The following is a 26,931-nucleotide window of genomic DNA, read 5'->3' as shown; positions in this document are numbered from 1 at the left end:
CAGAAAGTAGGCATAGAGGGAACATTCCTCAACATAATAAAGGCCATATATGACAAACCCACAGCCAACATCATCCTCAATGGTGAAAAACTGAAAGCATTTCCACTAAGATCAGGAACAAGACAAGGTTGCCCACTCTCATCATTCTTATTCAAAATAGTTTTAGAAGTTTTAGCCGCAGCAATCAGAGAAGAAAAGGAAATTAAAGGAATCCAAATTGGAAAAGAAGAAATAAAGCTGTCACTGTTTGCAAATGACATGATACTATACATAGAGAATCCTAAAGATGCTACCAGAAAACTACTACAGCTAATCAATGAATTTGGTAAAGTAGCAGGATACAAAATTAATGCACAGAAATCTCTGGCATTCCTATACACTAATGATGAAAAATCTGAAAGTGAAATTAAGAAAACACTCCCATTTACCACTGCAACAAAAAGAATAAAATATCTAGGAATAAACCTACCTAAGGAGACAAAAGACCTGTATGCAGAAAATTATAAGACACTGATGAAAGAAACTAAAGATGATACAAATAGATGGAGAGACAGACCATATTCTTGGATTGGAAGAATCAACATTGTGAAAATGACTCTACTATCCAAAGCAATCTACAGATTCAGTGCAATCCCTATCAAACTACCACTGGCGTTTTTCACAGACCTAGAACCAAAAATTTCACAATTTGTATGGAAACACAAAAGACCCCAAATAGCCAAAGCAATCTTGAGAACGAAAAACGGAGCTGGAGGAATCAGGCTCCCTGACTTCAGACTATACTACAAAGCTGAAGTAATCAAGACAGTATGGTACTGGCACAAAAACAGAAACATAGATCAATGGAACAGGATAGAAAGCCCAGAGATAAACCCACGCACATATGGTCACCTTATCTTTGATAAAGGAGGCAGGAATGTACAGTGGAGAAAGGACAGCCTCTTCAATAAGTGGTGCTGGGAAAACTGGACAGCTACATGTAAAAGAATGAAATTAGAACACTCCCTAACACCATACACAAAAATAAACTCAAAATGGATTAGAGACCTAAATGTAAGACCGGACACGGTAAAACTCTTAGAGGAAAACATAGGAAGAACACTCTTTCACATAAATCACAGCAAGATGTTTTTTGATCCACCTCCTAGAGTAATGGAAATAAAAACAAAAATAAACAAATGGGACCGAATGAAACTTCAAAGCTTTTGCACAGCAAAGGAAACCATAAACAAGACAAAAAGACAACCCTCAGAATGGGAGAAAATATTTGCAAACGAATCAATGCACAAAGGATTAATCTCCAAAATTTACAAGCAGCTCAATAACAAAAAAACAACCCAATCCAAAAATGGGCAGAAGACCTAAATAGACATTTCTCCAAAGAAGATATACAGACTGCCAACAAACACATGAAAGAATGCTCAACATCACTAATCATTAGAGAAATGCAAATCAAAACTACAATGAGATATCATCTCACACTGGTCAGAATGGCCATCATCAAAAAATCTAGAAACAATAAATGCTGGAGAGTGTGTGGAGAAAAGGGAACCCTCCAGCACTGTTGGTGGGAATGTGAATTGGTACAGCCACTATGGAAAACAGTATGGAGGTTCCTTAAAAAACTAAAAATAGAACTACCATATGACCCAGCAATCCCACTGCTGGGCATATACCCTGAGAAAACCATAATTCAAAAAGAGTCATGTACCAAAATGTTCACTGCAGGTCTATTTACAATAGCCAGGACATGGAAGCAACCTAAGTGTCCATGAACAGATGAATAGATAAAAATGTGGCACATATATACAATGGAATATTACTCAGCCATAAAAAAACAAAATTGAGTTATTTGTAGTGAGGTGGATGGACCTAGAGTCTGTCATACAGAGTGAGGTAAGTCAGAAAGAGAAAGACAAATACCATACGCTAACACATATATATGGAATCTAAGAAAAAAAAAATGGTACTGATGAACCTAGTTGCAGGGCAGGAATAAAGATGTAGACATAGAGAATGGACTTGAGGACACGGGGTGGGAGGGGGAAGCTGGGGCGAAGTGAGAGTAGCACCAACAGATATACACTACGGAATGTAAAATAATTAACTAGTGGGAAGCCGCAGCATAGCACAGGGAGATCAGCTCGGTGCTTTGCGATGACCTAGAGGGGTTGGATAGGGAGGATGGGAGGGAGGCTCAAGAGGAAGTGGATATGAGGACATATGTATGCATATGGCTGATTCACTTTGGTGTACAACAGAAACTAACACAGTATTGTGAAGCAATTATACTCCAATAAAGATTGAAAACAAAAACAAAAACAAAAACTCTTTCCCACCTTCTACTGCTCATTACCAGGACCTATTAACTTTCCCCTTTCCAGGGAACACAACTGAGGAAATGCTCATTAAGCAATAATTCTTTCCTTTCACAACTACTTTATACCCAGTATGATTTCTAAGAATACGTTAACACTAGTAGTTTTATGATTTATCCTAGAAGCCAGTCTTAGCATCCCTCAACCAGCCCCAAAGCTATTACACAGTATAATTACAAAAAAAATTTTAAGGATTCATTTCAGGATATTTTTTAATTGCAGCTCTCTTACTGTTTTTAAATATTATCTCATTTACAAAAATATCATTTATATACACCATTGGACCAGAAGGGTATAATCCTACATTTATAAAAAAACAGCAAAATCTGTTAAGAGCTGTGCGTAACTTAAGTGAATTGACACTCTCTCACTGAAGCCAAAGGTAAAACAGATTAAAAAGGACAAAGTATTCCAAAGAACCAAGAATAAGAGGAAGACAAAATAAATTTTAAAAATAGATACACTATTTTTCTCTGGAAGATTCATAATGCTTACTAGCATATTAAAAGTTCCAAAAAGTCCTGCAATTAAAAAAAAAGCCAGGTCAACACTGTTCAGTCTGTGGCTTCTCAAATTTATTTGACCATAAAATCTTTTTTTTCCCCTCAGTAAGATATTAACATCCCGATACAACCTGATAAATATAATAACAGTTTTAACAGTATCTCTGATTGGAAAAAGCTATCAAAAAGAATTGTTAGTCCTCATTCTTCTGCTTCAACACTCTGCAATGTTGAAACGAAATCTTTTAGAAAAACTTGAACCAGCAGCAGGTAATCAGAAAGTAAATCTCTAAATTTTCCCATCTAATTTCATTCCTACTCAATTTCTCTGCCTAGAAATTTTATGTCAATAATTAAGATGTGGGAGGAAAATAAGGACAAATCTTTGTCCTCTTAACAGTTAACTTTCAGAATTTACATTGAAGAGGAAAGAAATTCTGAACCCTATTCCTGGAATCATGTAAAACTGGTCCAGGTTAAAAGCAGGACCTTAGAAATGCCTCAAATACTAGTTCTTTTTTTTTTTTTTTAACGTCTTTATTGGCGTATAATTGCTTTACAATGGTGTGTTAGTTTCTGCTTTATAACAACGTGAATCAGTTACACATATACATATGTTCCCATAACTAGTTCTTTATTTCTTGTTTATCACCTGTTTCCTCAGCAGCACAACATGGTGGAATGGGGATGATGACTCTGTGAAAACGCCTAACAACTAATCACCACCCTGAAAGCCTCACCCTTATCTGAACCTTTTCTAAACCAGATCTGATTTTTTCTTTTATAGTACTGTACTTTGACTTCTGTTTTTCCTGGAACAAGATAAAGAAATGATCTGCAAGCAGAAAGCCAGGTACTTGACTAAGTGCACACCTCATCATTCAGTAACAGTTAATTACCAAACAAGCACACTGGGGATTGCAAATTCATTACCTCACAGCTCCAAACTAAATTATGTCTTTTGCAAAACCACTCTACTACCTAGACACTGCAAAAGTGTAACTGATTCTAAAGCCAGCTCTACCACTAATAATTTCAGCAGGCTATTTATAATTGTTTCTGTGTGCTTTTTTTTCAATCTACTCTAAATTTAAACTTGCTCTTCATTTCAGAAGCTGAAATTAACATAAAGTTAAATGCAGGAAAAATAGACACTAATGAGTACAAGCTACTCCTGCTCAGTTCCTCTTGCAAAAGGCTACAAAGAATGTTTCCCAGGTAGCTTCAATTCTATTACAATCATACTTCCCTTAAAATAAAGTGTTCTTGGGACTTCCCTGGTGGCACAGTGGTTAAGAATCCATCTGCTAATGCAGGGGACAGGGGTTCAAGCCCTGGTCCGGAAAGATCCCACATGCCTCGGAGCAACTAAGCCCGTCTGCCACAACTACTGAGCCTGCGCTCTAGAGCCCGCGAGCCACAACTACTGAGCCCACGTGCTGCAACTACTGAAGCCCGAGTGCTGCAATTACTGAAGCTCGCGCGCCTAGAGCCTGTGCTCGTCAACAAGAGAAGCCTCACCACAATGAGAAGCCCGCGCACCACAACGAAGAGTAGCCCCCAGTCGCCTCAACTAGAGAAAGCCCGCGCTCAGCAACAAAGACCCAACACAGCCAAAAATAAATAAATTAAATAAATAAAATTTTTTTTAAAGTGTTCTTTCTTCCAGGGGTAAGGTCAGTTGTAAATTTCAATAAGGAAGGTAAGAATTCAATTCTTTTTACTGACAATAGCCAAGTTAATACGAATTTTAGAGCATATCAGTCATTTCAGATATAATTCTGACAATTATAACTTTAACTCACACTTTTATCTAATTATTAAAACGACTAAGTCTCAAAACATGGACTAAAAGGGCCTAACTTTATGTTTTAACTGTTCTAGGTAAAACATTCATTAAATGTAGACCAATATTTCTCATACGTAAGTGTTTCAAATGGGTGCACATGCAAGTAATAAATGATGTACGATCTCTCTCCACGGTCACTTCCAGGCCCATTCACCAAGGCATTGATTAGCAATGGCTTCTGTTGAGATGGGGGGAGGCAGGAAGTAAGATCATATGAAATGTCATTGTCGTAGCTCTAGCTATAGTTCTATTTTCTGCTGCGCGTGCCCGAAAGAAAGCAACTAAAATTAAATATTTTTTAAAAGGTAAATCCTGGAAGAATGCGAGATAAATTCAAGAGACCTCACCTGATGTTCCACAGGTTGCCTCCCTCACCTGCTGGACTCTTTTGAAGTCACTCCCCTCCACCTCTCAGTTCCCTCAGCCCTCGCTCCTTTTCCAACTCAGACAGTGCTCTTCGCTCCTGGTTCCCTTCTTGGCGCAAAGCCTCCTTCGGCCCCCCCCAGATCCCTTCTAGGGCCCGCCCTCCTCTCAGGTGCCGTCCTAGGTCCCCGCTCCAGCTCCCAGAGGCCGGCCCCCGCCCCCAGCACCCGCAGGCACCGCGGGACACCCCCGCCCAACACCCTGACTTCGCACCCTCCACACTCCCGCTCCCGCCGGTTCCACCGGCCTCAGCGACGCCCGCACCGCACCCCAGCACCGCCCCGCAACACGCCCCCCGCCCGCGGCCCCCTTACCGCACATGATGTAGGAGGCACGGCCTGCAAGGCAAGCGGCGAGCGGCTGGCGAGTTCGAGAGAGCACACAAGCCTTTTGGGCGGTCAGCGGGCTTGGGGGCCAGGGGATCGCCGACACGACTCCCTCACGGATGCCACGGCCGAGGCAATGAAACCCGTCCCGTCCTCCCGGGCTTGCCAGCAACTGCTGCTGGGCCCCGCCCCCCGGCGCACACCGCGCCGCCGCCGCCACCGCCCGCAGGTCCCATTGGGCCGCGTCCGCGCCGCTCAAGCGCAGGTCCCACCTCCCCGCACAGCCCCGCCCCTCACCGCCCCAGAGCCCACGCAGGCGCTGGCCTGCTGGCGGCTGAGACGTGGCACCGGCTCGCGGCCGCATCCGCTTGAGGTTCCTGGAGCCGCCCGACCACCGGGCGCGCAGCGGGAGGCACTGCCCTGCGGGAGGGAAAGAACTGGGAGGCTGGCAGGGAACGATGGAGAGATTAGCAAAGAGGATGGTATTGTTACCAAAGCAAATAGCGTTGGGGCACGCGCCTAAAGCAGTCCAAGGCCCCAAGCTCCGGCGCCCCACCAAGCGGGGAGAGAGGAGGAAGAAAGAAGGATACCTGATCCTAGGGGACAAACAAAGTCAGGGTGGAAAGAGGACATAAGCTTGTAAAAAAATTGGAAAGAATTGAGTGAGATGAGGGAAGAGAGGTACCAATCAGGTCTGGCCAGTCTTTCTGGTGACAGCGATTCAGTTCCCGACTTTAGCTCTAAGTCAGATTCTTGGCCTCGAAAGCCTTCCGCTCCCCATTCCCACCCCCATCCACTGCCTCCATAACCCCCAGTTTTTTACAGAGGGGGAGTGGGTCGAATGTAAGGCTCAACTATCCAACACTAGGCGCCTGGGCTTAAACGCTGCTGGCCCATACTTCTGATGGCCCTCGTCTCAGACAGTAGGAATTGCCTGGATTTGACAGCCTTCCATTGGACTCATGAACTATTAATCTTATGAATTAATGCACAAGTCCTGCCAAGAGAGACTTAATCAGAGAGAGATGATGTTTCTGAAAATTTATTACCTGAGCATTTGCTTTAATATTTAAATGCTATTTTTAGTCAAATGTAGATGGTTATTATAACGCTATTAATGGCCCAAGACTAGAATCAAATAAAAACTTGCCTGACGTACAGAACATTGCATGGTCTTCTGATCCCAGATGTCTGGTCTTACCTCACACTACTGCTCTCTTCCTGCTCCACCTTTCAGCCGTTTACACTCTAACAACCCTGAACAGGTAGTTTCCCAACAGGTCCAACGTTCTCAAATCTTTTGCACATATTGTTTACTCTTTGGGGAATCCCCACCCCATCTCTGCTTAAATGCTACTTCTTGGGGAAAACCCTTTTTGTCTTCCCCCAGAGAGGCTGGAGGACAGTCATTAACCTCTCATTCTTTGAGCTGCCTCCTTTAAAGCAATATGCTTCAATATTTTATGATTTTTTAATATGTTTCCCTACAAAGCTAAGTTTCTTGAGAGTAGAACAAGTCTTTGCATACCCAACACCTGGTATAAACTCTAGCACAAAGTAAGGGATCAAAAATGTTTTTGAAGGAGTGAAAAAAGTCATATGTTCTTAGCAGAATTGACTTTCTATGGCTGGTTATCTGATCAAATGAGCAAAGGGCTTTCCAGCTTTTCTTAGAGGGAAAAAGATGCCCTTTTAGCATGTGTTCGGAAAAGATGAAAACGCTAATTCAAAAAGATACAGGCACCCCAATGTTCAAAGCAGCACTATTTACAATAGCCAAAGCATGGAAGCAGCCTAAATGTCCACTGACAGATACATGGATAAAGAAGATGTGGTATATACATATACAATGGAATACTACTCAGCCATAAAAAGGAATGAAATAAGGCCATCTGCAGCAACATGGATGGTCCTATAGATTATCAAACTAAGTGAAGTCAGACAAAGACAAATATCACTTATACGTGGAATCTAAAAATATGATATAAATGAGCTTATTTACAAAACAGAAATAGACTCACAGACATAGAAAACAGCCTATGGTTACCAAAGGGGAAATGGGGGGAGGGATAAATTAGGATTTGAGAATTAACATATACATACTACTATATATAAAATAGATAACCAACAAGGACCTACTGTATGGCACAGGGAACTATATTCAATAACTTGTAATAACCTATAATAGAAAAGAATCTGAAAAAGAATATATATAGGGCTTCCCTGGTGGCGCAGAGGTTGAAAGTCCACCTGCCAATGCAAGGGACACGGGTTCGTGCCCCGGTCCGGGAAGATCCCACATGCCGTGGAGCGGCTGGGCCCGTGAGCCATGGCCGCTGAGCCTGCGCGTCCGGAGCCTGTGCTCTGTAATGGGAGAGGCCACAACAGTGAGAGTCCCACGTACCGCAAAAAAAAAAAAAAAAAAAGAATATATATATATATATAACTGAATATACATATAAAACTGAATCACTTTACTGTACACCTGAAACTAACACAACATTGTAAACCAACTATACATCAATAAAAAGTTGTTTGTTTTCAAAAAAACAAGAGAAAGAAAAAGATGCCCTTTTATAAGTGTCCTGAAAGAAAGGAAAATGTGACATTTAACTAATGAAAGTACTCACCTGCAAGCCCTTTAATATTTCAGGCCCTTAAACAGGTTCCTAAATTACCCAGAGCAAAGTTAAAAACCAGTGAATTGTTTGTTACTAGACAACACATTTTTTAATTCAAGAGGCAAAAAAAAGTCTCTGTGTGTGTATGTGTTAGCCTCAGAACCCTCATCTAAGAGGTTCTGGTAGAACCTTAGTGATATTGCCAAGAAGTGAAGGTATGATTCCAAAGTTTGAACAATACTTTTGTGCATCACCAGAAAACTTGTTGATGGAACAAAGAAAATGTTAGTGGTATCACCAAAGTGCTCATGCTCAAACTATAATAATCTATGAACACTTACTTTCCTCTTCTGCTTTCTACTCCATCATGACTATCAATTTGTCTTGTCCACCTCCATTCTACAGCTATTTCGGAAGGTGCTTATGCACCAGTTTCAAGGAAGAAACTTTGAAGGTCAGTATTTTCCCAGCCCAAGCTTGAACAACCTCACCAACCCACTGCAACAAAGAGCCTTTGTAAACATGTGCCAATCAAGACACTGATACGGAAGAACTTTGTCTGACCTCCATCTATACATAGCTTTGCTTTAGCTGGACCTTTGGGGATAAGGGCTGGAGGAGAAGAAAATAAATGTCCTATGAAGGAAAGGAGACATCTGGGTCTGATTCAAACATCCAAGGAAATGGAAAAGATTTTCTCTCCTGAACAAAAGTTCTGAACTAATAATAATAATAATGATGGTAACGGGGTGTAATTCATTGTCTTTTTACGTAAGTCCATTTCCCTGTTCATGGGATTAGTCCTGTTGAATATGATGGTTCTCAGCCTTCTCCCTGCCATGCAGCCTGAAGGCCATCAGGGATTCCATTGCCATTGCTAAAGAAACGAAGAACCATAATTGAAATAGCTTTATAAGATTTTTAAATGCCCCCATATTTGTGATTTTTGTTATCCCTTATCTGGATTACAATAATAAGTATTGATAGCAATAAAATTATTAAAAAGGCCTCGGTACAAACTTCCAGTTATAAAATAAATAAGTCCTGGGGACATAATGTACAGGATGGTGACTATAATTAATGATACTGTATTGTATATTTGAAAGTTGCTAAGAGAGTAGATCTTAAAAGTTCTCCTCACTATGTGTGGTGATGGATGTTAACTAGACTTAGTGTGGTGATCATTTCGCTATATATACATCAATCATGCTGTACATCTGAAACTAATATAATGTTATATGTCAATTATCTCATTTTAACATACATACATTTTATCTCATATATCTCTCATAATATACATACATATCTCATTTTAATATACATACATACATACATCTCATTTTAATTATACATACATACATACATCTCATTTTAATTATACATACATTTTAAAAGCCCTGTGCATTTCAAGAATATGGGAAGCAGGGGCATATATATCCCACATCTTATGGAGTTATATGGAGAAGTGTACTTCAGTGGACAGAGACGATGTCAAAGGAAAAAGAAGTAGGTTGAGCCACGAAGGCCTTTGAGAAGGAAGCAATGAACAGGAGAAGGCACCAGTCAGGGCCTCAGAAAGACCCCTTAAGTAAACCCCTTTGATTCCACCACTACCCCAGTTCATCCTAGACACTTTCACACCAGAGTGATTTTTCAAAAACACAGATCAGATCCTGTTTCTCCCTGCTTCCAATTCAGTGGGTATCCTTCACCTGAAGGATTAAGTCCAGACTCCTATGCACACACCCTTGGTAATTCAGATCTCGCTCCTGTCGGTTTTATCAGCATCATCTCCCATCACTGTATTCAAGCATTTAACGGTCTAGCTATACTTTAACCTATTGGCAGTTCCCTAAAGAAGAATCCTATCTTAAACTTTGCATCTGTGTATTTGCCCTTTTTAAAAGGAAGCATTAAGAAGGGAATCAAATGTTAAATAGTTAGGGCTTGACTATAGAGGACTAGTCACTCACAAAATAGGATTATAAGGGAACCAGAAAGTTCCCTTGTGCAAAATTACCTCCACTCCTTCCCTATCACGTTGCCTAAACTCCACCTGTACATATATATTTAAGGCAGAACACCTCTCTCTCCCCAAGGAGATCTACATTAAGTCATTATCATCTATTACACTTTAGAGTGTAACCATGAGATTATTTTCATTTGGATACCAGGTGTGAAAAAGTCACTGAGGAAATGCAAGCTTTGATGGGGATAAAATAAAGATAATTCTGAAATTAGAAGGAAGGCAGACCTGGACAGATTACCTTGGTTGATGACACTGGGCAAGAAAGGGACAATATAAGGGCATGTGGAACTAAGTATGGTAACGCCAGAGAAAGGAGGCCAAATTATGGAAGCAGGAATCAGAAATAAGTTGGTGCTGAAGGCACTGTGATGGCTGATTTTATAGGTCAATTTGGCTGCACTGGAGTGCCCAGATATTTGGTCAAATATTATATTCTGGATGTTTCTGTGAGGATGCTTTCAGATGAGGTTAACATTTAAATCAGTGGACTCAGTAAAGCACAATGAGCTCCATTACGTGGATGGGCCTCATCTAGTCAACTAAAAGTCTGAATAGAACAAAAGACTGACCTCCCCAGAGCTAGAAGGAATTCCCCAGCCAAACTGGACTTGGACTGCAATGTCAGCTCTTCCGTGTCTCCACCCTGACAGCCCATCCTGCAGATTTTGGACTTGGTAGCCTCCATGATTGCATGAGCCAATTCCTTAAAATGAATTTCTCTCTCCCTCTCTCCCCCCTACTAGTTCTGTTTCTCTAGAAAGCCTGACTAACACATCCATCGAAGGGTGATCTTATTGACTTCCTCAACGTGAATATATGTATTTATTTTAAATTTCTAGAGGATAGAGCTTTCAATGACAAATAATAGAAAGTTACTCAAACTAGCTGAAGAGGGGGATTTATTGGCTAATGTAATTGGAAAGGACAGAGATACAAACAGCTTCAGATACATCTATATCCAGGCACACAAAAAATGTTGTCAGAACTCTCTTTGATTCTCTCTCTGACCTCATGGACAGGGAAAAGACCCTAAAACAGCTCTGGAATCACATCTTTACAGCTTGCAGTCCAAGGGGAGAGAGGCTATTCCTCCATCCTCACTTTTTATATTTAGGCAAGGATTCTGATGGGTCTAGGGAGTCGTATGCCCCACTCTGGTGGCAAAGGTAGGACACGGTGATTGGACAGTTCCACCAGAGCCACATAGAGTCAGGAATAGGTAGAAGTTCTTCAAAGGAAAGGGCTAAAAGAATGAAGGGACACCAAGAAAACACTAACAAAAGATGTTCACTCCTCAGGCTTGAGAACAAAGGGTGCTGACTCCAACTAGAATTAATACATTCCCCAATACTCGCCTCCAGGGTGGCTCCAAATTTCCCCAGTAGGCAGAACCTGGGGCAGAGTTTTCTACCTCTGCTAGAAAGAAACTCATTCTACTGCCAAGAAATTGTCAACAAATTGGAAACCGTGAGATTAACTGGTCCTATCTACTATTTCTATCCTGTAGGATGTGATCAGAGCCAAAACAGAGGTGGACCATTCAGGGAGCTGCCTAGAGTTGAAAGATGACTCCAAATGTAAGGAGACAGAAGAATACTGTTTTCTAGAGTTTCTTTCAAAAGTCGATTCTGCAGACTGCAAGCACCCTGTGGAATTATTGTTGATAACTCTAATGCGGAGAAGCAGAGTATAAGGCTAGGGTTTCCCGAAGGGATGACGTAAATTCCCACTGGACTGGAGAGCAGCCAGCTTCATATTCCTGCATGAAAAAAATGTACACATATGCACACAGATGTGTACAGATGTACACATTTGGCCCATGATGGTCTGAAGCAAGTAAAAGATGGTCCACTAGGAAGCAGCACCTATGAAGACAAGGAATGCTTTTCCCTTTCCTGAGGTAGGAATACTCGGGAAAGGTACGAGGGTTCAATTCCCTAATGGCAATGTGCATAGGCTCTGCACCCAGAATGTCAGGGTCCATGTTCCTGGCTTTTCCACTTAATTTCTATGGCAATGGAATATGTACTTCTCTCTGTGCCTCATGGGGACAATAATAGTTACCCATCTCATAGGATTAAATGACTTCATAAATATAAGGTGCTGAGGACAGGGTCATAGTGAATGCTCAATGAAAGTCTATTTTTATATATTTTGCTCCTTATCATTCTGTATTAGGGCTTGGTGGGGCTCATGGCAGGCACCCCAAAATATGCCTCAATGTCGTATTATTTTGAATTAAAGTTACTTAAGAAATGGCTGATACAAGAGGGACTCTGACCCTCCTGTCTCCCTGAAAGCAGGAAATAAATCTTCCATGTGACAGGTGCCCTCCCTGTACTGGGAGATAGGAAGACATCCTTATCACCAGAGATAGGGAATTCAGGCCAAAAGACTACCTAAACCAACCTTGTTATTTCCTTCCTAACTCACTACCCAAGTCCAAACTGTTTAAATTCCTTACTAATTAGCACCCAAACCTAAATTTCTTTGTTCTGTCAATTCCTCTCAAATTAATTTTGTCTAAAAATATAAAAGCTAACGCTTTGGCCACTTCTTGGGTCCCATTACTATGAGACCTCTGTGTGCAAGAATTAAAATTTGTTTCTTTTTCTCCTGTTAATCTATTTTGTGTCAATTTTATTGTTAGTCCAGTCACAAGAACTCAAAAGGGGTAGAGGGGGAAATTACCCACTCCTTGACAGGCTTCACCCTAATTTTGTTTAGTGAAAAACCCTCCAGGTGCTTTGGCCAATAATCTCAGTTTCAAATACATATTGAAATGTCCCATAGTGTTTTTTTGTTTGTTTTTTTAATTTCTATTGTTTAAGACAACCAGTTTTTGTTTTTGTTTTTTTAGTTTATTTATTTTGCCTGCGCTGGGTCTTCGTTGCAGCACGTGGGCTTCTCTACTTGTGGCACGTGGGCTTAGTTGTGTTATGTGGAATCTTACTTCCCTGACCAGGGGTCGAACCCGGGCCCCCTGTGTTGGGAGCGTGGAGTCTTAACTACTGGCCCACCAGGGAAGTTCCAACAAGCTCCCTTTTGTAGAAAATCTTTCCAATAACTTGGCCTCTCTGTTCTGTGACTTCCTCTTCCAGTAACTAAATCCCCCACTCACCTCAGCCACTTATTTCGTGGCCAGACCCAAGACTTGTCATTAACTGCATCTCCTCCACAATCTCAATCTCCTGTAGCTTCAGCAAGTTAATGTGCCTACCTTACGCAGTAATTCCCATAGTCTAACCTGAATTCATCTATAACGGCTCAGGAAACAAATTCTCCAACCGCAATACCTGGTTCTGTGAACCAAAAGAAGAAAAATTAAAACTTCTCTTCCCAGCATTCACAACTGCTGGAGTTCTTTCTGTTTCCATCCCTATTTTAATCTCAGTACTTTTGGGGAACAGAATTCCAAAGATGCAATGTACCTATCTTTCCGTTCCTGATATTGTCTGTGAACTGTTGACTCTGAATTCCTATAGAAAAACAAAAGAGAAGGATAATTTGCTACTTGGGCTATCTGAAAAAGCTGTACACATATGGTAGAAAGATAACTGTCCAAATTTTGGGCATGGTACAGATTATAGATCTCTGAGTCAGGAGAAGCCAGTAGAAGGACCAAGCAGTTTCACATCTTTTTTTTCAGACAGATTTTGTATCATAAGGTAAAGCCTGAGCACACTAAGGCAGTTTTTCTCAATTCAGCCTGCTCTGTCTTGTAATCAATGGAAATTTTGTCTACATTCTAGAACTTGGTTCTTCATCAGTTTTCAGCATTATGATTTTTCTTTTTTTTTTTTGGTCTTTCAGTGGGAAGTTATGTGATACTACATTGGGGGCTACTAGGCAGATACCATTTTAAAACTAAAAATTGTTTAGTGTTTTTTTTTAACAAGGTAAAAATTCAGTAAACATAGTTTCAAACATCTCATAAAAAGCTAAGCCATTTTAGAATATCTTAAAAAGATTCTCCCTATTTACTTCTGTATTAAAAAAGTAAATAAATTAGATTGGGGGGATGTATTTGAAAATGCTTCACACATTATGCAAAGAAGGAACCATGAGAAATGAAGAACAAAAATAAAAATATCCCTGGATAAAATCCACGTGTACAGAAGATGATTCAGCATGTTATAAATAACTCATATGAGGTAAAGCAAACATGCAATATTTATATATCATTCTCTGAAGAAAGGGTATATTTTATTAATCCTCAAGTTCCTAAGCAGATTAATAATAAAAGCTTAGTATATATATCAACAAGTCCAACTGCTGGGCCCAAAGAAAACTCAAATTAATTTAAGGTGAGTTTGCTTCTTTTTCATCTGATTCATCATCCATAACCTAAAACAAAAGAACAAAGAGAATTTAAGAATTAAGGATTAGAAATTGCTATTTTCCTGATTTTAATATTACTTGCTTACCTGAAATACTCTAATCTATAACAATGCGTGTCAATCCAATAAGAATAAATCTACCAACAGCCCCCAAAGCACAAGGTTTGCATCATAACCTGATATTCTAAAAACATAAAAGCAAATTGAATATTAGCAAATTAATTAAAACATTGGTGTCTTTTCCTTGTCCCAAAGGAGGCTTCCAATAGCAGAGTCTCAGCTGGACAGAGAAGACTATAATGATAACTGGTATTTCCTAGCTGTATGACTAATATATATAACTGACATTCCTGCTTTTTTTTCCAAAAGCACCTTATTTCCTTAAATATATTCTAGGGAGCTATACCAAATTGTTACTGTAAAAATATATATTAGAAAAACGAATCACTAAAAGAGGTAAAGAAACAAAATATCATACTAGCAACTAATTATTTTGGTCTTACTGACATAAACGTTCATTTTAAACCTTAGAAGAATGTGAAGATTTTCATTTCAAGTAAGTTAAGAAAGATACTAATGAATACTTGAAGAAAAAAAAGAACAGATTAGTATCTTTTCATGAGTTAATATATTACTCAGATACTAAAAACCAACTCCTTTGGAAAGGAAAAGAGTTATATAAACCTAAGACTATTTTTTCTCCTCACCATATCTACTATAATTATATGCCAATTCAGGTTTATAATCCAACTGCCAATTCATCACCCACCCTGGACAAGTGAATAAAAACCTTCCTTTGTCAATCGACCAAAGTGTTAACTACTGTAATTTTAAAAAAAGGCATGTAGAGAGGCTTCCCTGGTGATGCAGTGGTTAAAAATCCGCCTGCCAATGCAGGGGACATGGGTTCGAGCCCTGGTCCAGGAAGATCCCACATGCCGTGGAGCAACTAAGCCCGTGCGCCACAACTATTGAGCCTGCACTCCAGAGCCCATGCTCTGCAGCAAGAGAAGCCACTGCAATGAGAAGCCCACACACCACAACGAAGAGAAGCCCCGCTCACCGCAACTAGAGAAAGCCTGTGCACAGCAACGAAGACCCAATGCAGCCAAAAATAAATAAGTAAAATAAATAAATTTATTTTTAAAAAGGCATATAGAGGATAATGGAACAAAAATTAATTTTAAAAAATCCAGATGAATCTGGCTCTGATCTGAAACAATCAATGGAAAAACAATTCCCTCATAGTTTCTTCTGGGTTGAGTAAAAAATGGATATTTACTTCCAAGGAATTGATATTTTTATATCTAATCTCAGCAGCACCCAATCCAAAAAATTTTGTCAATCAACTTCTATTTTAGGAAAAAATATTATTTGGAATGTTTCTAAATATTTAATACAAACTATGTAAACAACATTTACAATACACAAGGCTAAGTGTTGAAGAACACAAAGACCTAGATACGATTACAAACCTCTCAAGGAAATTAACCCTGAACAGAAAACTGAAACAGAAACACAGAAGCTTTGCACAGAAGTACAGCTTAATTCCAAGTGAAAGACTGTTTAGAATTTCAGAGAGGAGACGGCATGTATTGTACCAAAAGGACAGGTCTAAATACTACCCAGAGATGAGTGAGTCTCACAGGAGCTGAGAGGAGATGATGCCCTCTCCTTAAAGGCACAGAATTACCTGAAGAGTTTTTTCAAATTTCTAATTTCCATATGCTCTTTCCTTACTTGATAATCTCTCTCCATAAGGCCATGCCTCTTGTTTGAGAATTACTGCAGTGAACGTCACTATCACTGCTGAGAAAGTACTGTACTATATTCCTTAGATACCTTGGGGCAGAAAAAATGTTGACATCAGGCTATAGATAAAGCTCTATTACTCTACTCAGTAGTCTGTTTTACTGTACAACAAAGTATGATTTCTTGATGAGCTTCCTGCCTGCACATTTAAGAACAAGAAGTGTTTAAATACGAAGTAGTGGAGTTCTTCCACTAAAGACTTCTAAACCTCATCTATAAAATTTCATCATGTTTTGAATCCCCTTTTCATAACTTTTCTAGAGCAGCAGTATGCCCTCTGAGTCTCAGTTTCCCATGTACAAAATGGAAATGAGTTACTTAATATTAATACACTGTGTCATTAGAAGATAAATGAGGTAATACTTGTAAAAACGCTGGGCACATAGTAGGTAATTCATAATACTAAAGTTAATTCTTAAATAAGGAGCCTGCAAGTCTGATAAAATGGTAACACAACGATATAACCCTGGAAGAAAATGTCAGGTCATGAATTTTTCTTTTCAAAAAATTCATTTTAATATTAAATCTAAACTGTCATACAATATTGGCATACCTGTTCTACACCTTCTACTTCTGGAATATAAAACTGCAGCATGTTCTGAATTCCATTTTTCAGAGTAATGATTGAACTGGGGCAGCTGGTACAAGAACCTTGGAGTTTCAGCTGTACAATGCCATCTTCAAAGCCTTTATAGATTACATCTCCTCCATCTTCCTGCACAGTTGGCCTGCAGCCATAGAATATTTGTGATATATTTAAAATAATAGAAGTTTTTGTCAAAAAAATTTAATAAAACTCAGAGCTTAGATTTTCTATTAATAAATGCACAGTTAGAGCTACTTTTATAATCAAGAACAGTAACTGTAGCTAGTCTCATTTGTAATTTTTTTAACTTTCAGATAAAATGCCAAAATTCATTCATACAAATACTTTATCTGCTTATTACATTTTAATCTTGCTTATTAATAATCTTTCTTAAGCATTTAAGATTTCAAATTTCCTAAAAATTATACTGATTACCTAAGATATACTCATTCACTTCTTTTAAGTGAACAGAGTGAGACTGACATGTGCTGGCTTTTTTTTTCTAGTTAAACTTTTCATTGAAATATAAATACAGAAAAATGCATAAATCATGTATGATCAGTTCAGTGAATTTTCACAAAGTAAACATACATTTGTTCTAGACCAAGAAACAGACACTACAACCCCAGAAGTCACCCTGTTCTTCCTTCTAATCACTCCTCCCAACCAATGGTAACCATTATCCTCCCTGCTATCACCCCTGATTAATTCTGCCTATTTTTTAACTTTATAATTTATAAATATAAATTCCGTTTAGAAAACACAAAGCATTAACTCTTTTTTAATCTGGCTTCTTTTGCTCTTTGCGAGATTCATCTACATTGTGGCATATAGTAATAGTTCATTCAATCTCACTGCTGCACAGTATTCCATTAAGTGAATATGCCAGAATTTATCCATTCTATTGTTGATGGACATTTGGGTTAACAGCAGTTTTTTGCTTTTACAAATAGTGCAGCTGTGGAGATTCTTGCAAATGTCCTTTGGTATACATATATATTACAGCTGGGAATGTACCTGAGAGTAGAACTGCTCATCAAGAATATGCATATGTCCAGATTTAGTAGATACTGCCAAATAGTTTCCCAAAGTTATATAAACTTATATTCCCACCAACAGTACATGAGAATTTCTGTTGCTCCACACATCCTTACCACCAATTGGTGCTGTCAATCTTAATAATTTTAACCATTCCAGTGGATCTGCAGTGGTATTTCACTGTAGTTTTAATTTGAATATTCATAATGACTAATGAGGATGAGCACTTTTTCATGTTTAGTGGTCATTTGCTTATTGTCTTTTGTGAATTATTACTCCAGTGTTTTTGTGAAGAGACTGCTCCAGTCTCTATTTGTCTTTTTCTTAACAACTTGTAAGAGATTTTAAATATAGTCTGCCATATATATAAATATCTTCTAATCTGTGCTTTGCTTCTTCACTGTAAATGATGCCTTTTGATGAAGTCACAATTTTATTATAGTCCAATTTATGTCTTTCCCTTAGTTTGTCTTGTCTTGTCAAATAAAATTTGCCTACCCAAAGGTCATGCAGATATTCTATTTTGAATTTCCTTTGTGATTTCTTTGTTGACCATGGGTCTTTTTGAAGACCATTGTTTAGTTTTCAAATACATAGAGATTCTGTAGATACCTTTTTGGAAATTGACATCTAGCTTAATCTCACTGTAGAAAACAATATTCTCAATGATTTCAATCCTTAAAATTTGTTCAGCGTTAAGATTCAGAATACAGCCTCTTTTAGTAAATCTTCCATGTACACTTGAAGAAAATAAATATTTTGTTCTTGTTGGGTGCAATGTCCTATGTGTGTCAATTTAGTCAACTTTGTTAATCATGTGTATAACTCATATTTTATGAGAGTCATTTTATATGTTTGCTCTATTTGTTATTGAGAGAGATGTGTTGGTCTCCCATTATAATTGTGGATTATCTAATTCTCCTTTTAGTTCTCTCAAATAGTCTTCATTTATTTTGAAACTGTTATTAGATGCATACAAGTTTAAAATTGGTATATATTCCTCATAGAAATTACCCTTTTATTATTATGAAAGATTTCTCTTTATTGCTAGTAATGTCTTTAGCTATAAAGTATATTTTGTCTGATATCTGTATAACTACATCAGCTTTCTCTTATTCATTTTTTGCATGCTATATATTTCTCTATCTTTTTACTTTCAACCTTTCTGTGTCCTTATATTTAAGGTGTATACCTCTTACAAGCAGCATGTAGGGTTTTTTTAATAGCCGATCTGACAATCTTATTTTGTTAATCAACCCACGTACATTAAAATATAACTACTAATATGTTTGGGTTTATAGTACCATCTTATTATTTATCATTTTGCATTACTTTGGATTAAATAAGTACTGTTTTTTTATATTTATTTATTTATTTATTTGGTTGCGCTGGGTCTTAGTTGTGGCAGGTAGGCTCCTTAGTTGCAGCTCGCAGGCTCCTTAGTAGTGGCAGGCAGGCTCCTTAGATGTGGCTCGCCAGCTCCTTATTTGCAGCTTGCTGGCTCCTTAGTTGTGGCACATGAACTTTTAGTTGCGGCATGAGAACTCTTAGTTGCGGCACGCATGTGGGATCTAGTTCCCTGACCAGGGATCAAACCCAGGCCTCCTGATTTGGAAGTGTGGAGTCTTAACCACTGTGCCACCAGGGAAGTCCCCGTATTGTTTTTTATTATTCCATTTTCCCCCTCTATTGACTTGGTTATACACAGTCTTTTACTGTTGATTTAGTGTTTATTACACAAGATGCCTATTTGATTTCTTAAACTCTAATATAAATTAGTACTTTTATCAATTCCCAGATAATGGTAAGAATGAAGAATACTTACTCTTTTATTATTTTTTTAAAAGATTTTTTGATGTAGACCATTTTTAAAGTCTTTATTGAATTTGTTACATTATTGCTTCTGTTTTATGTTTTGGTTTTTTTGGCCCTGAGGCATGTGGGATCTTAGCTTACTGATCAGGGATCGAACCCACACCCCCTGAATTGGAAGGCAAAGTCTTAACCACTGGACCGCCAGGGAAGTCCCAAAGAACACTTACTCTTATACTTATCACCACCTTTTTTATCTTTGTCAGGCATTTTTTTTTTTAGTAGTTTAACCCTTCTTTTAAAAAATTTATTTCAGCTGCGCCAGGTCTTAGTTGTGGCACACAGGATCTTCGTTGTGGCATGCAGACTCCTTAGTTGCAGCATGCATGTGGGATCTAGTTCCCTGACCAGGGATCGAACCTCAGGCCCCCTGCATTGGGAGCTTGGAGTCCTACCCACTGGACCACCAGGGAGGTCCCCTTTGTCATGCATTTTAATTCCAGATATATTAAAAACCCTATAGGACATTGTGAGACCCTTTTTGCCATATATTCTACGTCTCTCATACTTTTTTGCTGTATTTTCCATTCTCTTTTCTGTGCTTCAGCTGGATATTTTCTATTGACTTATATTCCAGTACACTAATCTTCTCTCCAACAGTATCCAATGTGATGTTCAACTAACCTAATGAGTTCTTAAGTTTAGCTATTATATATTTTAGTTCCAGAATTACTTTTTCTTTTTTTATAGATTCCAGTTTTCTGATGAAATTCTTCATCTCACTTTCTATTTTCTCAATCATTTTATTTACAGTTATTTTAAAGATCATGTCTGATAACTCTCACATCTAGGTTATCTATGGATTTGTTTTATTTTCTCTTGGTCCAGTTTCCAAATTCCATGCCTAGTAATTTTTGGACAATGAATGATGAACAATGTACATGAAAAACTGAAGTGACTCAGGATTATATTACATCAGAAAGGATTCACCCTATCTTTTGGCAGTAGCTCAACCTGCTGTGGAATTAGGTTCACTCAATACTGGACTACGGTTCTGTAAGGCTTGGTCTACCTCTGGTTTGTCCACTTTCAAGGGGATAGTCCTCTAGAGAGTCCGACTAAAAGCCTGGGTGTTCCTTGAGGCCCCACACTCCTTGACAGATCCTAAACTCCAATTTTTGTCACCACCCCCAGCACCATAAAACTGCCAAAACTCTGCTCAGCTTTTCAACTGCTTTTTGTTTGACTTCTTAGTCTCTTCCCCTCCATAGCTAAGAACAAGTAAGTGCCATGTAGGGAGAACTGAGTATTAAGGCTTATTTTTTTCTTTTCTCTGGGATCTTGCCCTTTAAAGTCAAAGCTTCATTGGAAACCCAGAATTTTAATTTTTGTCTTCCCATCTCTACAAATTGGCTGAAAGCAACATAGTTTCTCTGATTCTTAGCGACTGCCCTTTGCCCAGCTTCTCATATTCTAACCTCACATCAAGAATCAGCGAATGCCCCGAGGGAAGTTTCAATGTGCTTCCCTTCTCTACAGGACCTTATTTGCTTTGGCAGCTATCTAATACTGTCCAACAACAACAAAAAAATTTTTTTGTGTATTTTATCTAGCTTTTTTGGGAATTGTCAGCAGGACCATTGGTCTGCTACAAGCAAAAGTGGAACCCTATGGTTCTCTACTCATTTAAATTTATTCTTTTGGGGTAGCAGCCTGAAAAGAGGTGCTCCTCTCCTCACAATTCTCCCAAACACTGTTAAGCCATTTTTTTCTTACTAAGAAATTTGGTATTATAACAATATCAAACCCAAATGGTGACCATGAAAGATAAATTATTATGTTTAGACAGAGTGTTATAAATTGTGAGTGAATATAGAGAATGTACAGGCTTTAAATTCAATTGTCATGGTTACCTATTTTGGTTTACATTAACTTATACTTATTTTGTTAACTCTACTACAACCTCAGAGACAAACCAAAAGTATACTGCTACAATGAAAATTGGCTCTGTAGTATTGATATATCTGATCTCAGGTAGAAAGATGAGCACATACCGTATTCTAGTATCTAACAATTCCTTAATCATTGCCACAACTTCATCATCATCTTCAGATCCTAGAAACAATTACGAATAAAACATATCAACAGTAGAAATTTTATATCTGTGCAAGTACAAACATTAAAACAGAGTGATTTTAACTTAGGGGAAATGTAAAGGTCATTCATTTGATTATCTGAAGAAAAATTAAGGAGCACTGATCAACATTTGGTGATAAATGTGAATACTGAATAATCTGATCTACTAATTATGTTAGGATTTGAATTTTTTGGCCAATATATTTGTAAACTTTCATCCTTCTCAAGAATTGAAAAGTAGCAGAGAAAAGATATTGTCAGAATTTTGATGAAACCTTTGAGACAAAACAGCACACCTGCTTTGTAAGTTAAGTTATATTTTCAATTTCTCAATCTAGTGGTTTTCAAAATGACAATCATACTAAATACAGATGTAAGCCTTATGGAAACTCTAAAATGTTTTACAAATCTGAGCAAAAACTTGGTTTTTTCATTTTGTTTCATTTTTGTTTTTCTTTTACTTTGTAAGGTCATATACCGATCTTCACGTATGCCTATTTTTATGGGTTTTATATTTTTTTGAAAAATTTCTTTACCATTGGGAAAATTAAAATGCAGCTAATTCAAATTACACTGTGACAAACACTAGAGTTCTGGCAACAATATAAGTATCAACATATTAATATTAAACTATATCAACTTTGAATTTTTTAATAAAAGAAATAAAATATAATAAGGTTAAAATTCTCTTACATCAGCAAACCTACATTCCATTCCACACCATCACTTCCACAGGCAACCACTATCATGACTTTAGTGTATATCCTTCAAGTACATGTTAACATTTACAAGTCTATATTTATACACACTATACACACTGTTCTATATACCTTGTTTTATTTCTATTTAATAGACCTAAAAGGTTTTTCCGTATCAGCATATAAAGATATGCCTCAATTTAAAAATTAGGTGCATAGGGCTTTCCTGGTGGCACAGTGGTTGAGAGTTCGCCTGCTGATGCAGGGGACATGGGTTCGTGCCCCGGTCCGGGAAGATCCCACATGCCGCAGAGCGACTAGGCCCGTGAGCCATGGCCGCTGAGCCTGCGCGTCTGGAGCCTGTGCTCCGCAACGGGAGAGGCCACAACAGTGAGAGGCCCGCGTACCGCAAAAAAAAAAAAAAAAAAAAAAGAGGTGCATAGTAATTTTTCTATGGCTTTGTCTTCATTTGGCTAGTTTTTATATTATTTCAGTTGTTTCTAGTTTGCTATTTCTAACAATCCTGCAGTATACATGCTTATGTAAAGTATATATCGGTGTATTTTTGCATATATATCTAAGAGATAAATTCCTAGTTCTGCAGGACTTCCTTAGTGGCACAAAGAATCTGCCTGTTGATGCAGGGGACATGGGTTCAAGCCCTGGTCTGGTAAGATCCCACATGCCATGGAGCAACTAAGCCTGTGGGCCACAACTACTGAGCCTGTGCTCTACAGCCTGCAAGCCACAACTACTAAGCCTGCGTGCCACAACTACTGAAGCCCGCACACCTAGAGCCCATGCTCCACAACAAGAGAAGCCACCGCAGTGAGAAGCCCACACACCACAACGAAGAGTAGCCCCCGCTCACCACAACAAAGACCTAACGCAGCCAAAAATAAAATGTAAATAAATAAATAAATTTATTAAAAAAAAAAGGAAGTACTCTTTATATTAAAAAAAATTCCTAGTGCTGGGTCAATAGGCTTGTGTATTTTGAAGTTTTGGTAGATGTCAAATGGCTCTCAAAACATTATATCAATTTTACATACATGTCCATCAAGAACACATATAATTTAAAATTTGTATTATTATTTAAAATTTGCATAAATGGTATATATGTAAGAACATATAAATAAACTCTTCAGTTTTCCTTTATCACTTAATATTTTTTATATCTTTCCACATTGATATCTCCTAATCAAGTTCACTCCTTTTAACTGCTAACATATTTTAAAAATATTTCAATGAACATGCTTCCACATGTTGCCTTGTGTACATTTATCACTCATTTAGAATATATATTATCTAGAAGTGAAACTGATTCATTTAAAGGTGATTATACAAATGTTTGTGTGTGTGTAGATATACATATACATACACACACACACACACACACAAAACAGTATCTGTACGATATTGGAGAAAGGAAAAATTTCATCAACAACAAATATAATAATCACAGCTAGTATTTGAGATCCATGTGACGTTACTCTTCCAAGTGCTTTACATACAATAACTTATTAAAACAATGTACACAAAACAGAAACCACAAAGGATAAGATGAAAATATGCGACTCCATTAAAAAGAAAAACTTCTGTGCTTGCTTCAGCAGCACAAATTCTAAAACTGAAATGATACAGAGAAGATTAGCATGGTCCCTTCCCAAAGATGATACACAAATTTGTGAAACGTTCCATATTTTAAAATAAGAAAAAATTTCTTTCTTGTTTTCTTACATGGGACTTTTGTTTTTTTTAGTTTTGGCTGTGTTGGGTCTTCGTTGCTGTGCGCAGGCTTTCTCTAGTTGCGGTGAGTGGGGGGCTACTCTTCGTTGCAGTGCGCAGGCTTCTCATTGTTGTGGCTTCTCTTGCTGTGGAGCACAGGCTCTAGGCACACGGGCTTCAGTAGTCGTTGCACGCGGGCTCTAGAGTGGAGGCTCAGTACTTGTGGCGTACAGGCTTAGTTGCTCCATGGCATGTGGGATCTTCCCACGCCAGGGATCAAACCCATGTCCCCTGCCTTGGCAAGCAGATTCTTAACCACTGCGTCACCAGGTAAGCCCAAGAAAAAATTTCTGAATGACAAAAGACAACTTAAATATAGTGAAAATATAAGGCATGGTTAGGGAGAAGTTATTTGCTATGAATATGCTTAATTTATATATAGTATATTCAGGATTTATACTCAGAATATTTTTTAAAAACTTGCTAGGGCTTCCCTGGTGACGCAGTGCTTAAGAATCCGCCTGCCAATGAGGGGGACGCAGGTTCAAGCCCTGGTCCGGGAAGATCCCACATGCCGCGGAGCAGCTAAGCCCGTGTGCCACAACTACTGAGCCTGTGCTCTAGAGCCCGTGAGACACAACTACTGAGCCCGCGTGCCACAGCTTCTGAAGGCCACGCCCCTAGAGCCCATGCTCTGTAACGAGAAGCCACCGCAGTGAGAAGCCCGCGCACCGCAACAAAGAGTGGCTCCTGCTCACCGCAACTAGAGAAAGCCTGCGCACAGCAATGAAGACCAAACACAGCCAAATATAAAGAAATAAATAAATAAATTTATTAAAAAAAAACAACTTGCTAAAGCCAATACAAAAAAGACACATAATTCAATTTTTTAAAAAATCAGCAAAGTTTATGAACAGGAAATTTACTGAAAAGGAAAATATTGGCCAGTCATATGAATATTGGCCATATGTTTGTATATATGAAAACCTTCAGGCTCAATATTAATCAAGGAAATGCAATTAAAACAAGACACCATTTTACCCCTAACATATTGGTTAAAAAAAAAAAGTAAACACAAAGTGATGATGAAGATATAAGAAAGTTGAAATTCTTATACACTGCTAATTTATTTGCATGTAAATTAGAACAATTTACGATACAGCAATTCTGCTTTTAGGAATATACTCTAAAAGTACCCTAAAGCAGGTTTCCACAAATGCACAAAGAGACTTGTACAAGAACACCCAATGCAGCAATGTTTGTAACAGAAATTAGCACAAACAATTTACTTGGATATAAGTAAAGGAAAAAATTAATTAACTGTAATTTAGTCATATAATGGAATACTATCCAGCACTTAAAATAAATAAATGGGTGTATTTCAAAATATGTGAAAAAAGGAAAGTTGCATATAACACAAGTTATTTAAAGTTTAAGAACAAAGACCAATACTATAAATTCCCTGCAGAGACTTACATGTGTAGTAAAAGTTTAAAAACAAACTAAATTTACATACATTTCTGTAATAGAAAGGGAAAAGGGATGGGAGTTCTGGGTCTTTGGCTATGTCTTTAATATTTTATTTAGAAATGAGTCTAAAGCAATTAAGGTAGAGAGTTAACCTTTGTTAAATCTGAGAAGAGGGCAAATTGGTGAGCATTATAATATTATTTTCTATATGCTTGAAAATTTTTATAATTGAAAATTTTAGTTTTGTATAATATATTCAATTTATACACAAGTTTTATAAAATGATGGATGAAACTACTACACATGAAATTTTGTCCCCTCTGAGATTGGTTCCAGGGCTAAATATAGTATAATGATAAAAATCTGTAGTCCCATGACTTCTGAAATCAAGACAAATGTGAAGAAAATAGAACAGTTTAAAAAAAAAAGATAAATACTGATTACCCAACACATTACCTGCTTCTCCTGAAGGTGTTTCCTCAGTAACTAAAGGTAAGCCAGATGCAAAGAAATCCATAATTGTAGCATAGATATCTGGTTTCAGTAAATTCCAGTCTAACTCTTCATTTTCCTGTAAATATTTGAAGGAAAACGTTACATTTTCAACCAAGGGCAAAGACAAATACAAAACAATACCTTTAAGAATCTTTCCCTATATATATTCTATAGCACTCATTTCTGGAAAATATATGTCAGTTACTGTTCCTAAAGGAGCTGGCTTATAATGACTTTCAGAAGATACAATCTTAGAACATCCCCCAATTCATTCATTCATCAAATAAGTGTGCTGTATGTACATGCCCTATAGAGGGGATACCAAAATGACTAAAAGATATTTTTTCATGAGGTGAAGAGAGTTAAAATACTGAATGGATTCTGTGTTTAAAGAGGGTAATAAAGAGACTTCCCATTCTTGTAATAAAATAGGATATAACTGCTTGATGAACTATACAGGATATTTCACGACTATTCAAAAAAATTCAACTTACGTATATTACTTAATAGTATTGAAGAAACCCAATGACATAACTGTTGAACCATAAGTATAACGTGTCTTATCTACTACGGCTATTGTACTAGAGGACTTGTGGACCGTCAACTAGACTGGTATCCGTAAGAAAGAATCCATAACTATTTCACTTCTAATTCTGGCCAACTAGTTGATTCCATTAAAAAAAAAGA

At 38.0% G+C, this 26,931-nt stretch overlaps 2 protein-coding genes and 1 non-coding gene across 11 annotated transcripts in view; 1 reads left to right on the top strand and 2 right to left on the bottom strand.

The window, feature by feature from the left end:
* Positions 1-5,656, bottom strand: part of GFPT1 (glutamine--fructose-6-phosphate transaminase 1) — a 75,227-nt gene extending 69,571 nt beyond the window's left edge. Inside the window, exon 1 of one of the 3 annotated variants that reach the window (XM_049696404.1) lies at positions 5,468-5,656. In XM_049696404.1, coding sequence (XP_049552361.1) covers positions 5,468-5,474 — 7 coding nt within the window. In that variant the 5' untranslated portion in view covers positions 5,475-5,656. The other 2 variants (XM_004277023.3, XM_049696405.1) reach the window with 2 other exon arrangements.
* Positions 5,657-14,313: 8,657 nt separating this feature from the next.
* NFU1 (NFU1 iron-sulfur cluster scaffold) overlaps positions 14,314-26,931 on the bottom strand; it is a 27,961-nt gene continuing 15,343 nt past the window's right edge. For 6 of the 7 annotated variants that reach the window (XM_004277024.4, XM_033400414.2, XM_033400418.2 and 3 more), the window contains 4 exons: positions 26,206-26,320; positions 21,772-21,832; positions 16,835-17,009; positions 14,314-14,476 (listed from right to left, as the gene is read on the bottom strand). In XM_004277024.4, coding sequence (XP_004277072.1) covers positions 14,432-14,476; positions 16,835-17,009; positions 21,772-21,832; positions 26,206-26,320 — 396 coding nt within the window. In that variant the 3' untranslated portion in view covers positions 14,314-14,431. The other variant, XM_033400413.2, reaches the window with a different exon arrangement.
* Positions 24,152-24,258, top strand: LOC117195612 (U6 spliceosomal RNA). Its single transcript, XR_004475369.1, has one exon. It is a non-coding gene; the product is annotated as a U6 spliceosomal RNA (small nuclear RNA).

The sequence above is a fragment of the Orcinus orca genome, chromosome 13, assembly GCF_937001465.1.
Source record: "Orcinus orca chromosome 13, mOrcOrc1.1, whole genome shotgun sequence".
NCBI classification, from domain to species: Eukaryota; Metazoa; Chordata; class Mammalia; order Artiodactyla; family Delphinidae; genus Orcinus; species Orcinus orca.
The sequence above is the reverse complement of the archived record's forward strand: the minus strand, read 5'-3'. Positions and strand labels throughout refer to the sequence as shown.